Here is a 15,576-nt window from a genome sequence, read left to right as displayed (position 1 = left end):
TTTTTCCATACTGATTATACTTCTCCATTTAGTAACTTTCTTTGATTTACTCTGTCCTTGAAAGACATGAAGCATAGTCAAGAGAAAGAAAAAGGAATGGGGAATATTAAATTAGAAGGGAGATTAGAAAGGTAAGAAAAAAGGGAAAGTTTCATGTCATAGGGAGTTATGGCCTGATAACACAATCACTCAGTGTCAGTATTTTGTCTCTTTCAGTGTGATATGGGTATTCATTCCACCAGTACAAATTGCAGCCCATTGACACGTTCTCATTCTTGTACTCTGAGTGTTTTTTTACTAAAAATAACTCACTTTTTGTAGTAGCTTGTTTTTGAAGAGAACATTTGCTCAGTGGCAATGTAGTACTGTAATATGCTAGATATGACTTATACTTAAGTTACAATATTTGAAGTTATAAGAAACAACCATCAGACTTTGTATATATTTTGTACTTCATCATATTTAGAATTGTTAGTAAATGTAGTTTTGTTAGATGGGTTGTCCTACTAACATGTATATGCACTTCTCCAAGTTATTTTGTGATAGGAAGGCAGTCTTAGGATTTTCTTTTAAACTGAGATCTCTTTTAAAGAATCAGCCAACTTTCTGCTGGTGTCTGCTGATGTTTAAAAAGGATTGAGGTCTCTACTTGGCCTGAAGCCTTTTGGTTGACCTATTTTGTTGTTGTTCTGTTTGTATTTTAGCAAGCTGAACAACTAGGTCGAGAAGACCAGCAACGGCTGCATCGAAACAGAAAGCTTGTCCTCATGGTCGATTTGGATCAAACGTTAATTCATACCACGGAGCAGCAACGTTGTCAACAAATGTCAAACAAAGTAAGTGATATGATACATGTAACAAATAATTTTATTGAAATATTTACTATCTCTTTGGATAGAGTAAGTCTTTTATATTTTACCATTCTTTGTTTCCATTTTCTTCCTTTGTCCTGTTTACAACACTAACTAGATTCCTCAAATGTATGTATTTATGTATGCTTTCAAGTATACATATGTATACTTTCAAGGCAAGGAGCATGTCAGGTTGGATTACAATGGATATGTTTCAGTGCACCCAGAACCATATACTTTATTGGAATAGATTTATATTGGATTATCACTGCAATGACTTGACTGTACTGAAGATAAGAGAGTTCTTCTAGCATTTAACTTTAATCAAGTAATCCTTTTTTTTCCCATGTTTATCATGTAGTTTGTATTCTTGGTGTTAATTTGGGATAGCAAGAGGCATATGATACAGTCTTTATCTTAAGGAGCTTATAGTCTAACTGAAGAGACAAGATAAGATACATTTAGGAATAATTAACATGGCACTATAACAGTAAGTGAAACAAAAGCTTTAAGGAAAAAGGAAAAGGAAGGAAAAAGGAGTCATTTTGAATTAACATAGTCAAGGAGAGATTCAGAGAGGTAATATTTGATCTGGCCTTGAAGGATAGTAGAATTAAGATAGGTTAAAGCAGAGGGCTCAAACACCCAGCCCAGATGTGGCTACATCATTCCTAGATGCAGCTTGAACCAGATTAAAATGTAATTGGGAAATATTTAGCAAAGTAAATAAAAATACAATAAAACACAGATAACATTAGGTTTTAATACTAAGTCAATAAGTGGCCCGCAGGGATCCTTACGTACAGATTAGTGGCACCTGTTTCTATTTAAGTTTGACACTATTGAGTTTAAGGAAGACATGAAAAGGCATGAATGAACCTAAGAAGGTAGGGATGCTCAGTAGCTAGTTTATGGGACCATGAGTCACCAGTCTGGCTGAAGCAGAGGGTTGTTGTAGATGGGTAGAGAGAGTGAGTCCTAGAGAAGTATTTTGGGGCTCGATGACCTTTAAGGTCATGCCTAACAAGGGCAGAAATGGGAGCAATAGGTATAAATGGTAGAAGCAAATTTTGGCTTGAGATGCAGCAAAGCTTCCTAATAAGCTTTCTGAGTGGTCGTATACAGTGCTGCCTCTGGTGGCAGTGGTCCTTCTTCACTAGAGGTCTTCAAGCAAAGGTAGAATCACCATGTTTGGGGAAAATTGTTGCAGCAGGAAATTATAGGTCACCTATAAAGTGGGATCTATGGCCAATGCTAAGGTTGTTAATTCTGAATTTTGGAATTTATTATTGACATTTTAAAGTGGATTTAATCTGGGAAGGGATATGTAGAAAAGTGTGTTGGACAGAGAGAAACATGTTCTTACTGTGCAGTTGCTTAACGCACTCTGTAAAAAAGACTTTTGTTAGGCTTTGGAGGTTTGGTTTTTTTTAAATTAATTGAAGACGGTTGCAACATTTGGAGACCTGTGTTTTAATCCAAGACAAATTTAGAGATAGGTGGGTACAAGAATACTCTTAAAGTTGATGTTGGCCATAATAATAATGGAGTTTCCCAGGAAAATAAAGATATCTCTAGTTAAATGGCCAACAGTGAAACTGTTTGCCCTTAGTAGGCAGCAGTAGTTTTAAAATAACAAAGCTATGTACACATCACAAATTAGCTCAATTATATTTCTAAGGGTTTTTAAAAGTTTTTTGGGGGGAGAAACTAAATAAAGTAAAAGTTGCTTAATTTCACACCAAGTCATTATAGACTTCATAGGCCTAGTTTATAATCATTTAAATTGGTCTGGGCTGAAGTTTGCCCAGTTTCAATTATAATGAATAAGTAAATGTCATAAACAAAATTGTGGAGAACAGTTCCACTTAACTTTGAAGAACATATTGATTTACATGAAAGCATGATGACAATGCTAGTCACAAATAAGTCTTAAATACATATTAAAGCTGGCCTTGTAAGACATCTTTCTGGATGCTTTATTTTTTTTTTAAGTTACAGCTGCATTTCCTTAAAAAAATTTATAATTCAAACTTTAATAAATTAAGCCTCTTTAGTTAGTAAAGTTTACTGTATGTATTTGTGTTCTTGGAAATTTTCATCCATAAAGAAAACAAACATCCTACATATGTATAGCCATTACAACTACCACTCATTTAGTTTTTCAGTAGCTTGATAATTACATTCAAGTAACACATGAATTGGGTCTTCTGTTTTGAAATAGCTACAGTATGAAGAAAGCAACTACCTTTATAATGAAATCTTTTAGGGAACTTATTTTAACAACTATACAAAACAATAATAGGGATTGAAAATTCTGGAACTTAAATAATCACACCATTGTATATCTGAAGAAGGGAAGGGGAGAGCTCAAAAGTAGGGCAAATTGTTATATGAGATGCATACTTAGCAGATATTTTGGCATGATACCTGCTTACTATTTATGATGATTATTTTTGAAACCGTTTATAGAGACTCTTTTAAACGTATCATGGGCAACTAGTAATAGTAATGGGTCAATAATTTGGCCCACTGTAACCAATAATTTAGAAGTATTCTAACATTATATTCCATTTAGAACAAATAGGATCCAACTCAAGCTACATTTCAAAGGTATTGTCCCTAACTAGATTGACGAGAAAATTTAATGATAATAAGTTATTGCTCTCATGATTTGTTCTTTCATCAGTTTTCCTTCTCTTCCCCAGGGCATATTTCATTTTCAGTTAGGCCGAGGCGAACCTATGCTACAGACTCGGTTACGTCCTCATTGCAGGGAATTCCTAGAAAAGATTGCCAAACTATATGAATTGCATGTTTTCACCTTTGGTAGCCGGCTTTATGCACATACCATTGCAGGTAAGCAATATGATTAAGAAGCTATGAAACATTTTGCTTAAATTGACATAATGTGACTGTTATTTTTATTTTAACACCTTTAACTAGGATGTGGAGCATAGAAATTCAGGCTAGCAGGGACTTGAATGCTACTTAGTCCAGTCCTCTAATTTTATATACAGGGAAACTGAGGCCTAGGGAGTGATAGTGACTCACCCAAGGTCACAATATCAGAGCTGAGATTTGAACCTAGGTCTTTGACAGAAAATCCATTGCTCTTTGTAGTACATTATGCTGTCTCTTGATTTATCATCATTCTTCAAATACTGTAGAAAAATTGCCCTGAGTTCTATAAGGATCATGTCAGCAGATCAAAATTAAAGCATTTTTGTACATTTCTTAAACTGAACTGTCTTGGTTTAATCCTTATGATAAATAACCAGAGTGGCTAAGGAGGCCAGCAAATTCCTTACTGTTTTGTATTATGTTATTTTCAGTTACAGCACTCAGCTTGCAGTTAGAACCAGGATGTCCTAAAAAGTTTTCATGCAGTATTAAACTCCTAAAGTCTTTGTGCAGTCTTCATCTTTAAACTTTTGGGATACCCTGTGTAATAGAAGCAACAGTCTCAGGTTAGAAAAGCTACTTTGACAGTTAACACAGTTACCACTCACTATATTTTTGGCCTCAATGACTATATTTCTGGTTAGTGGATCTTGGGACCATAATCTGGTTTATTCACCATGATATTGGCAGGGTAGAAATCTTGAGTGTACAAATATATTTGTCTATTTTCCTTAGTTGGGAATGATTTTAGAAATACACTGAAGGATGTTTTGGCAGCATTTTTATTTTTTTAACCTGTAGTGAGCACTTTAGTACTTCCTTCTATGAAATAAGCCTGTTTTACTTGATACCAAGCAGGCCTCTGGGTTGGTCAGTGCCAACATTGAATATTTTATATTCTCTTGTGATTCCTTAGGCAAGTGTCATTTGGGATTGTGTTTTTTAGTCACCTTGTGGGACATGTAAAATAAAAGTTACTTTAGCTATAGCAGTGCTGAACACTTGATGGCAGTGTTGGTCATAGAAATGATTTATGAGAAAATACTTTTTATTTTAGTTCATTGTCTGGAATTGAGGTCAAAGTTAAAGGGCATTCATCTGTTCCAGAAAGATCATTAAATATGTTTATTTTATAAGGTTCAAGAAAGGGACTACACACAGCTCTTGATATATGTCTTTCCCTAATCTGACCTATAGCATTCTTTTGTTACGATCCGGGCAACAGATTAAAATTATTGTTTACTCTAGAACTATAAAAAAGAACCTTGATTCAGAATTTGATAGTTCTTTTTCCTGTTGAGTGCTTTCTTATAATTTGTAGACTGTCTTCTTTTTGTAGTGTTAATTTAAGTGATTTGCTTTTAAAAAATCAAAAATATTTTTACTTTTAAGAGTATTTCAAGCCTTTCTGTGATTGAGTTTATTTTAGTCCCTCTCTTAATATATTTATGGCTCTTAAAACTTTGAAGGCTCAAATTTAGCTCAGGCAACAAGGGTATTTATCTTTGGGATCTGATTCGACTCCAGACCTCCTAAGGTTGCTCAGCCTAGACCCTAGAACTCAGCTGGCCTCCTGGGGCTGTCCAGGATATGAATATTCTACTCTGGAATGACTTAAGAATTAACAGGCCAGAATTTAGTAGCTTTGCCGGGGTTGGGCTGAAAGGGATGTTAAGCAAGATAACTAAATACAGTCATTATGCTTTTTATCAATTCATCACTTGGGAGAAGTAATGAGTTAACATTCCACTGATAGAAAATACTTGCTTTTAAAGAAGAGATTATTTTTTGCTCTTCAATCAAGAAATTCTGCTATAAGAGCAAATGAGTTGTCCAATAACTAAACTTCTAAAAAGCCATAAAAATGTGTAAAACTTGAAGGGCATTTCTTTAGGCACTCAAGTTCTCAACATTTCTGGAATAAAAGGAGCATGGTTCTATGTGAAATATCACAGAATCTTACCTTTGAAGTGACGTATTGGGCCGTTGAGTCTAACCAGTACCTGAAGAACCCTTGAGAGGTAATCTAGGTTCTGGAGATATTAAGGCAAAGTGAGATAGTTCCTGCTTTCATATTCTAATAGGACATGCATGTATATAGGTGTTTATAAAAAAAAACCTACAAAACAGATTTGAGATAATGTAGGAGGGGGCAGAGATCAAGAAGGCATTATCAGTTGGACCAAAAAAGGCATAAGCAGGTCATACCTCAGCTGAGTCTTGAAGGAGAATAGAAATTCCAAAAGGTAGAGTTGAGAACAAGAGTTTATATTTGATCATAGAACTAAGAGATACTAAAATTTAATGACAGAAGAGTGACTCTTTTAGGAAAATAACAGGTCTGGTATCGGTTGGACTAGATAGTTACTACCTGAGATTGCGATAAAGCATATGGAACCATGTACCTTTTATTCTAGAAATACTGAGAACTTGACAACTAGACCTTTTATTCATTGAGGCTTTATTTAAAGTTTAGCCACTGGGTGGCTCATTTGCTCTTAGAATGGAATATATGTTTCTGGATTAGGGTGCAAAAAAACCCAACTTGATCTCCTCTTTAAAAAGCAAATAATTATCTGTCAGTGGAATGTTAACTTCTTACTTTTCCCACAAGATGAGCTGGTAAAGAGCCCAATGAAGTATCAAGTAGTCTCTTGCCCCCTTCCCCTCCCTTCTTCCCTGACCCCACCCTCCCCCATCCTTTGAAAAGCTATTGAAATCTAACCTGTTAATTCTTAAGTCATTCTAGAGTAGAATACCCACAGCCTCGACAGCCCCAGGAGGCCAGGTGAATTCTGAGGTCTAGGCTGGACAACCTTGGGAGGTCTTGAATGGAACTGAATCCCAAAGATAAATACCATTTTGGCTGAGCTGGCTTTGGGCCAGATTGTAGAGATGACAGTCAAAACAAAAGGTATCATTTCTCTCCATTTAGTTTTAAGTAGAACTATCTTCTATCTTTTTACATTTTTAGTATGAACAATTGAATTATAATTTGCAAGTCTTTTAGATTTCCCTATGTAATAATAGCTGACTTTTACTTAGTACTTTTAAGTTTTGCAAAGTACTTTATAGGCATAGTTGACTTACCCAGGAATATGCAGCAAGTGCACATTAGTGACAGGATTTGACCCTGTCTTTCTGACTCTGACCAGCTCCAATAATATGTTTACTGCACCACACTGTGAAGGTAATTTTTTAGAAAATATAGCTGAGTTAATGTGTAAAATTGAGCAAAATCTGATAGGATCATTGTTTCAAATATCCGGTGAGCAGTTGTTGTGGGGGTACAAGCCCAACAACAAGCACGCTACCAGCATGCTGCAGAAGCCCGGGTTCTTTTGATCTGCTTTACTAAGGAAAGCAACATTAAGGGGTTAACAAGCTTACTTTAATTCAGCATACAAATACCATTCACTTAGTTCAGGGGAAAAAGCCAGCACCCGGAACTTCAGAGCAAATACAAACAAATTACAAACATTGACAGACAGACCAAATACAATTCATAGTTACCAACATCTAGGTTCAGCCTGGGAGCTCATAACAAGGGCTGGACCAGAGTCACTCGAGCCACCATGGCTTGGGTAAGAGCTCCAAAAAATAGAAAGCCAACCCTTGGTTTTATATCTTTTGCAGAGTCAAGGGTGAGTCACACATGCGACTCACCCACCTGACCTGAAATCGTCGCAAAGAGGCGACTTAAACCCATGTGGTCTAAAAGCCTCGGATGTCCCAAACATGCCACTCAAACCCATGTAAACTAGGCTTTCCCCTGAGGCAAGGAGGTTACCAAGGACTCCCAATCTAATCCAGGAAACAAAGGCCAAACTCTTCAAGGGCACTTGGTTGAACTGAGTGCTAAGAGCCCATTTTGATTGCCAGCACACTCATAGATTGAGTTAAAAGAGTCTTTAGAAGACTTCTAGTCCAACCCCTTCATTTTACAAATAAAGAAACTGAGGCTCAAAGAGGCTACGTGACATTTCCAAGGTTATATATGTGGTAAGTGACTGAGGTAAGATTTACACCCAGGTCCTTTGACACCAAATCAGGTGCTTTTTTCACTCTACTATATTGCTAATATATAATCTTAGGTTAATCTGTATATTACACATTCATTTACAAAAACTCTTTGGCTTTCTGTAGTGACATGGTTAATGAAATAGGGTAAAGGATATGGTTTCAGTCAGTGGAGACTTTCTTTGTTTTCTCTTTAAAGTTTGAATTATGAAACCAGAGGGGCAGCATGATAAAGAGCTTTAGACTACAATTTGGACAGCCTGAGTTTGAGTCCCAGCTCTGCCATTAGTGGTGTTATCTGGGGCAAGTTAATATCATTGAGCCCAAATTTCCTCATCTCTATAATGGATTAACAACTGACCTGCCTGCTTCACAGGGTTGTTGTGAGGCACACTTGAAATAATTTGTGAAAAAGCGTAAATTGATTTTTATGTTGTATAAGATAATTCTGCTTGTTAAAAATATTGACAGCATGTCATAAAGTGAAATCTTTGGGAATTGTCAGCTCTAATGACCTGCTGAGTGGAAAGGAATCATCTTACTCTGTCATTCAAGATATAGTAGCTGAGTAGAGAAATTATTTTCATAACTCTTCATACGTACTAGGGAATAACCAAGGGAAAAGATAGCTGGTTAGAATATTGCTTAGGTAGCTTGTGTTCTAGGGAAAGTAAGTTTGAAAAAAATTGTGCAGTTAGAGAAACTGCTTTTATTTTATACCTCCCCCAAATCTGTATTATGAATGCCTATTTCATCTATATATTTTCCTGTTTCCAACTAAAATACTTATTTTAGTATACTTTTTTTAACCAAACATTTTGCCATTTATTGGTCAAATGAAATTGACTTAGAATTGAATTTGATGCTTCAGATATAATCTTGTAACAGATTTTTTTTCAGGAAGAACTATATTGTTTTATGACAAAAACATTTTTTTCCGTAAAATTTTTTTATTATACCTATGTCCTTTTGTGTCCTAAACTAATTTTTTCTAAAACTAATATAAAAAACGATAGCTTAAGTTCTGTGTAGCTCCTAGCTAACTTGGTGCTTAGAATTAAATAAAATAAACTTACAACTAAATATGTAAATCCTAATTAGTACAGTAAGCCTTATTTTCATCAAGTGAATTGAGTTTAAAGTAATCCAGAGCTCATTTTATACAGTGGATTGATTCTAGCATGATCTTTCTCAAATGTAAGAATTGTCTTTGATAGACTATCTCTATAAGATGGCTATTAACTCAAGCACCTGGGAAAAACATGTTTTCTCTTTAAACAAATGTAAAATGAAAGAGTCTATTATCATCTAACATGGAAGTACATGTTGGGTATAACAGCACTCAACTATTTCAGGAGAATTGTACTCTACATCAGCCCATAAATGAATGTATTTATAAGGATTGTTTTTCTTAACTTCCTCTGTAATTAAGTTAGAGGTTGCATGGTAGAGAGTAACTTGATAAGATTATAAGCTGCAGAGAGGGTGTTGATCTACATTGGGAGAGGGAATTTCCTCACCCTGGAGTTCCCTAGATCATGAAATCATAGTCCTATTCCTTATTTCTGGCCCCTCACTTTTTAATATAGAATTTCTTTGCCATTAACTTGAATTTTGTAGGGCTTTGTGAAGGTAATATGCGATAGTAATTAAAATTGTAAAGTTAAAAAAAAAGCAATATTAGTTTCCTCATCTTATAAGAATGAGATTGTACCATGTTGACAGCTCATGTTCTTGATTACCTACTTAATTTGTAATTATATTTTCTTTTGCTTTTTTGGCATAATAAAAAAAGCAATAAAGAACTATTATAGAGTGATAGAAATGCTATGTAATACAATGGAATAAATACCATTTTCTTTTAAACTTTATAATTTAAAATATTTGCTATATTAATAGTATAACATCCATTTAAATTATCTTCCACCTAATTATCTTGATAACAGTGTAAAACTCTAAAGAACCTTCATTTCAGTGCTATGGATAACTTCTATCACTGATGCAGTTTATCACCCCCTGCTGAAGTAGATAGCTGTTTTGATTTTCTATGGCCTAAAAGGTTGATCTCCGTGTGTGGCCAGCTGCATGACCTGTAAGCTTAACTGGGCTGGTCTTTGGGGGCAGGCACATTCTGTTGCTGGTTCTGTATTCTTAATCCTTTGACAGTGGACAGGCCTGCCAGTGCTTGTGCTCTATTGGCACATAACCTTCAAGAAGTCAGTCTTATCTCCATGCTAAGATGAAGCATTCTAGGTATACCTTTAGGAAGATTTAAAGTTGGAAGGAATTTTATTCCTCTAGTCCAACCCCTTCTGGCTGTTCCTTGCAAATTGACATTCCATCTCCTGTCTCTGGTCATTAGCACAGACTTTCTTCCATGCCTGTAATGTACTCCCTCCTTATATCACCTCTTCTCAGAATCCCTAGTTTCCTTCAAAGCTGAGCTCAAACACCTCTATCTACATGATACTTTTCCTGATCTCCTTAGCTACTAGTGCTTCCCCACTCAAGCTACTTAGTATTTATTTAGTTTGTAATTTCATGTACATGTTGTCATCCCCTATACAATGGAAGCCATTTGAGGGCAGAGCTGCTTCATTTTTGTTTTATATACCTAGTGCCCAGTATATTAAGTACCAGCAGGTACTTAATATTTAAGATTGTTGATTGATTGATACGAAAAAGGAAACTGAATTCTGTTCTGACCCCTCTTCTTTCTCCCTTGGTGACTTCATCATCCACCATGGATTTAATTCACAAAATTCCTTTGCACACCCATGCCTGGAATGCATTCTCCCCTTACTTCTGCCTCGTAGAGTCTCTAATTAAGATGTTGCTCAGACACTGTGTTCTGCATTAAAGCCTTTTCCAATTCTCTCTCCCTTGTAATTAACTTGTACTTATTTTGTATGTATGTTTCGTATATTTTTATGTGTGTGTGTGTGTGTGTGTGTGTGTGTGTATACCCACATGTCCCTATTATCTCCTCCAATAGAATACAGGTGTACATGTGGAGGGGGGTATGGGTGTTTGTGTGTTAAAACCTGAAAAATGAGAAACCCTGTTGAGTGACAGTTTTATCTGAAAGTACACATAGGTTACTTGTTTTTACCATACTTTTCGTCTGTGACGTTACAAAGGAAACTAAGAAGGTTTTACTTTTGCAAAAGACTACATAAAATGACATTAGAAATACTTTAACTTGCCCTTTTTTTCTTTCAAAAGGTTTTTTAGACCCTGAAAAGAAGCTTTTTTCTCATCGAATATTATCAAGAGATGAGTGTATTGACCCATTTTCTAAAACAGGGAACCTCAGGTATGTATATGATTGTATGTACACAGTTATAGTCATCACTTTAGAGTTTCTTTTTTTTTTTTCTTAGAACAGTTTTTGGTTGCCACTGTGAAATTTGCATTTTAAGAAGCATAGGGTTGTGGTTCCATTTACTCCCTCCCCTCTCATTCATTTATTAAAGTTTATCTAAATTTTGAAAAACAAGTAATAACTTTGTATTCTGATGGGGAAAAAACTTAATTATTCTTGCTGTTAGTACTTAGCCATGGTATTCTTGTTGCAGTCAATTCTTTTTCTAAGTCCCATTCGAATCATTGTACTTGCAATTTCCTCATCTGTAAAATGGACCTAATAATACTGCTTATCTCAGAATTGCTGGTAAAGTGCTTTGTAAACCTTAAAACATTACCTAAGTTAATTGTTCCATATTTCAAAACATCTATAGTTTTGTCTTTTGCTTTTTCCCCTTCTTTTGTCTTTTCCCGAAGTCCACTGTGCTTAAATCAACATTCAAAGATGGTGGGGGTGGTGGTCATGAGTGAGAGTTCATTGCAGTATTTCTGCAGTTCTGTGGAATTTTTTTCCTAAAGAGAAAAGATATGTAGATTTCTGTGTATTCTAATTTATATCCCCAATTCTGAGAATATTTATTTTCATTTTTTTTCTGTAATGTGCCCAGCATAAAGTCCTGTGAACAGTGCAAGTGGATGATAAAAGAAAACTAAGATGTGAGGTTCAGATTTGGGAGAATAGAGAGCATTGAGGGAACATTGAGGCGGGAGGGGGGATGTTAAGTGATGGGAATAGGCACTAAAGAAAAGAAGTAGAGGAGGAACAGGTTGTAGGAGAAGGAAAGGAGTGAGAATCTGGAAAAATATAAACCCTACAAGCTTGACCCTAAATATATGAGTAAAGCCATTTTGCTAAGGCACTGATTTTAAGTTTTCCATGATATTTGTAGCTAAGCTTTATGATTTTCATTTTCTAAGGAATAAATATGTTAACCTAGCAATGGCTTACAAAATCATTGGTTATATCATCAACTCCTTCATCCCACATCCATCTTTTTTGTATACCATGCCTTGAGCTTACTCCTGCTCCTATTTGATCCCGTCTACTTATCTATGTTTCCTACAAGAGTTCTTTCTGTTTGTACAGAAGTTGCTATTTTTTTTATATCCTAGGTAATGCTCCTTATTCCCTAAAAGGTATTTGAGGTTCTGTCTCAAAAAAATAATCTTTGTATCCTCATCAGAAGTTTCTTGTTTTTTCCTTAAATACTGCCATTAGGCAGAACCTTATGGATAATGTCAATATTTATCTCCTTGCCCTGCGCTGATTTACAGATAGGCATGGCCACTTAAGTCACCCTCAGATAAGTTTTCTTATTTTACAATAAGAAAATAGACAAGGCATCAAGCATTTATTAAACCCTTACTATGTGCCAGGCACTATGCAAAGTATGGGGAATACAAATACTAGCAAAAAGAAAGCTCCTGCCCTTAAGGGGCTTGTATTCTAATGAAAGAAGACCACATACAAAAGGGAGCTGAAAAGCCAGAGGAGTCATGTGGCAGGGTAGAAGACGAAGATTCTCACACAGGGTATGGTGTTGATGTTTGGAAAGCCAGAAGTATAGCCAAGAGGAGAATGAAAGTTGGCCAGCCTGGGTCCGTCTTTAAAATGGAGGAGGACAATTCCAGTACGAGAAGGACCCAGGCACTGAGGGAAGTTCCACAGTAGGACTTCATCTGAGTTACGGTATTGTAGTCTGGAAACCCAGAAGTAACGTTATGTGTATAAAATAGATGAAAAAATTCCCTCTGATTTGTTACCATGAATGATCTTAGAATGGATTCTGTAGTCTGTGCCTATGTATTTCAGTGACATCTTTCCTTCTCAGTAGGAAGTTCTCCTGGAGTCAATCAATAAACATTCATTAAGTGCCTACTATGTGCCAGGCACTGTTCAGATCTGGCCTCAAACACTCACCAGCTGTGTGACCTTGGCCCAGTCACTTAAGCTTTCTTTGCCTCAGTTTTCTCAACTGTAAAATGAGGATAATTATAGCACCTACCTTACAGGGTTGTGATAATGAGGATAAAAAGATATTTGTAAAGCATTCAGCACCATGTTTGGCACATGGTAAGTGCTACATAAAATCTTATTCCTTTCACCTCCTTGTTAAGTGAATTGATACGGGAATGAGGGAAGAGAATATTTTAGAGGTTGACATAAGGAAGAGGGGAAACAAAGCAGATAGACCTGGGTATGAACAAGCACTGCCACTTCCGTGCAAAAAATTGCCAATTTTTCACTAATTTTTCCCTAACTCCCCTAAGATCAAGTGCCTTCTTTTTTCCCCCCTTTCTCTCAAGAAAAATAGCTAGCTGAATCACACTGTGCATTCTCTTCTCTACCCTTGTCCCCCACCTTTTATATATTTAACCACTTTAGGGCCTGCAAAGACCTCTTTTACCCTGGTTACACACTCTTAAAATATGCGAAACTAGAGTCAGAAAAGTAGAGCCATATGGACCTAGAGCTGTTTGGCATTTCTCTCATTATTTTCCCATTTTCCTTCTTTATTTTAAAGGAGGAAATATGGGGAGAAGCTGGGTAAACTAGAAAGCTTAGTGCTGGGTTACTGATCCTGTAGTTGGAATTACTCAACCTATTTCCACAGCATTATTGCCAAGTACTGCTTCATATCCATTCTTCTGAAACTTTGTTTACCTTGTGGCAGAGTCCAAAACTTATTGGAACTAGGGATGTGAAGAAGGAGAAGAGATGTGTTCTGTACCAGGGTTGCTGAGTTAGCGCTGTAGTTAAAAGCTGAATTCGGTATTCATTAATATCTAGTGTAAATGTACAGTCATATAATAGACATTTTCTGATTAATGTTTGAATGCTTATTTTAAGAATTAAATTAATTTTTAAATAAACTAAAATATTTTCTCTGCATCCCACTTTTCTCCCTCCCGCCATTGAAAAAGAAAAAAGAAAACCCTTGTAATAAATATGCATAGTTGAGCAAAGCTAATTCCTACATTGAATATGTCTCTTTGTACCCTGAGTCTATTATCTTCAAGAGATGAGTAGCATGTTTCATCATGGGTCTTCTGTCATTGTGGTTTGGTCATTGAGCTGGTCAGATTTGAATGCCTGTTTTAAGACTGGCAAAACTCCCAATAGAAACATGAACACATTTACAGAAAAGATGACCTATCGCTTTTTTTAAAGGTAGGCAATGTCTCATATTCTCTTGTGTGTAACTAGAATCTCTTACCATTCTTAGTCCAAAAGCACCGGGGAAAAGTGTAATTTCCATATTTTCAAAAAAATTTTTGGAGGTTGGAAAAATTTGCATTGGCTCTTTTGTAAAGAACTGAAAAGAAGGCTCTTTGGTGAGAGATTGGCAAATTATTCAGAAAGCGACTGTTTATTGGTAGTATTGCTTCTCAGCCATCTCAATAGTATATATACGTCTATATGTATATATGTGGAGAGAAACGGAGAAAGAGAAACCTCCCTGTTGACCAAAAATAAAAGATTAATCCAAATATCAACCCAATAGATTTTTTAAAAAATTGTGCTAATAGTACTCAGATACATTTTTCCTTTTAGAAATCTTTTCCCGTGTGGAGATTCAATGGTTTGCATTATTGATGACCGAGAAGATGTCTGGAAGTTTGCGCCCAATTTGATAACTGTAAAGAAATATGTATACTTTCAGGGCATAGGAGATATTAATGCACCCCCTGGATCCAGGGAAGCTCAAATGAAAAAGAAAGGTGGGTAACAAGTAACGCTTCACAAAAAAATTGGCAAGTTAACATTTTGCTTTATAATTCTGCATACTTATATTATGGGCTATATATCTGTTTTAGGTGATAGAAAATTCTAGACTGCTTTTTTATGGTATTAGAGGAAGGTTTTGTAGTTAAATTGGTGTCGTTTAATTCTAGTCTTAGTTTTCTACTAGTAGTTCACATTTGAAAAGAAAAAGAGTACTGTCTTTTTTCTCTGGTAGGGAGATTTGTACCCAGTGTTTCTTAAGGAGAGAAACAGTATGGCAGAGTGAGGAGGGTGCTGAGTTCCATCTCTGCTCTAACACTCACTTGCATTTTGACCATGAAGAAGTCACTTAACTGCACTGAGTTTCAGACCTTTTTAAGCCTTTATCTATTAAGTTATAGATGGATTGTGTTGAACATCAGTCAGTGCACACCAGATCCTTGATTTGTTGATGTATTGCTACTCCTTAAAAGGAACTATATCTATATCTTCATATTCAAAGTAGTCATATTCCTGAAAATTAACTGTCTCTGTTGGCTATAGAATTAAGTTTGGGACAAAGGAGGTGCATCTTGGGATTCTTTTCTAAGAAATTTGAGTAGTCAGAATCCCTAACCTTTAGTAAGAATTGAAAGAATGTCTGGACTGCGAGTCAAACTTTCTTTGAAAAAAATTCATCATTGAAAATATGATCAGTACATTCCTTAC

At 35.8% G+C, this 15,576-nt stretch overlaps 1 protein-coding gene across 1 annotated transcript in view; it reads left to right on the top strand.

Moving 5' to 3' along the window:
* Nucleotides 1-15,576, top strand: part of CTDP1 (CTD phosphatase subunit 1) — a 189,418-nt gene that overhangs the window by 27,649 nt on the left and 146,193 nt on the right. Inside the window, exons 4-7 of the mRNA XM_036734913.1 lie at nt 705-836; nt 3,560-3,710; nt 11,001-11,091; nt 14,698-14,864. Coding sequence (XP_036590808.1) covers nt 705-836; nt 3,560-3,710; nt 11,001-11,091; nt 14,698-14,864 — 541 coding nt within the window. The remainder of the gene's footprint in view (nt 1-704; nt 837-3,559; nt 3,711-11,000; nt 11,092-14,697; nt 14,865-15,576) is intronic.

The sequence above is a fragment of the Trichosurus vulpecula genome, chromosome 1, assembly GCF_011100635.1.
Source record: "Trichosurus vulpecula isolate mTriVul1 chromosome 1, mTriVul1.pri, whole genome shotgun sequence".
NCBI classification, from domain to species: Eukaryota; Metazoa; Chordata; class Mammalia; order Diprotodontia; family Phalangeridae; genus Trichosurus; species Trichosurus vulpecula.
The sequence above is the reverse complement of the archived record's forward strand: the minus strand, read 5'-3'. Positions and strand labels throughout refer to the sequence as shown.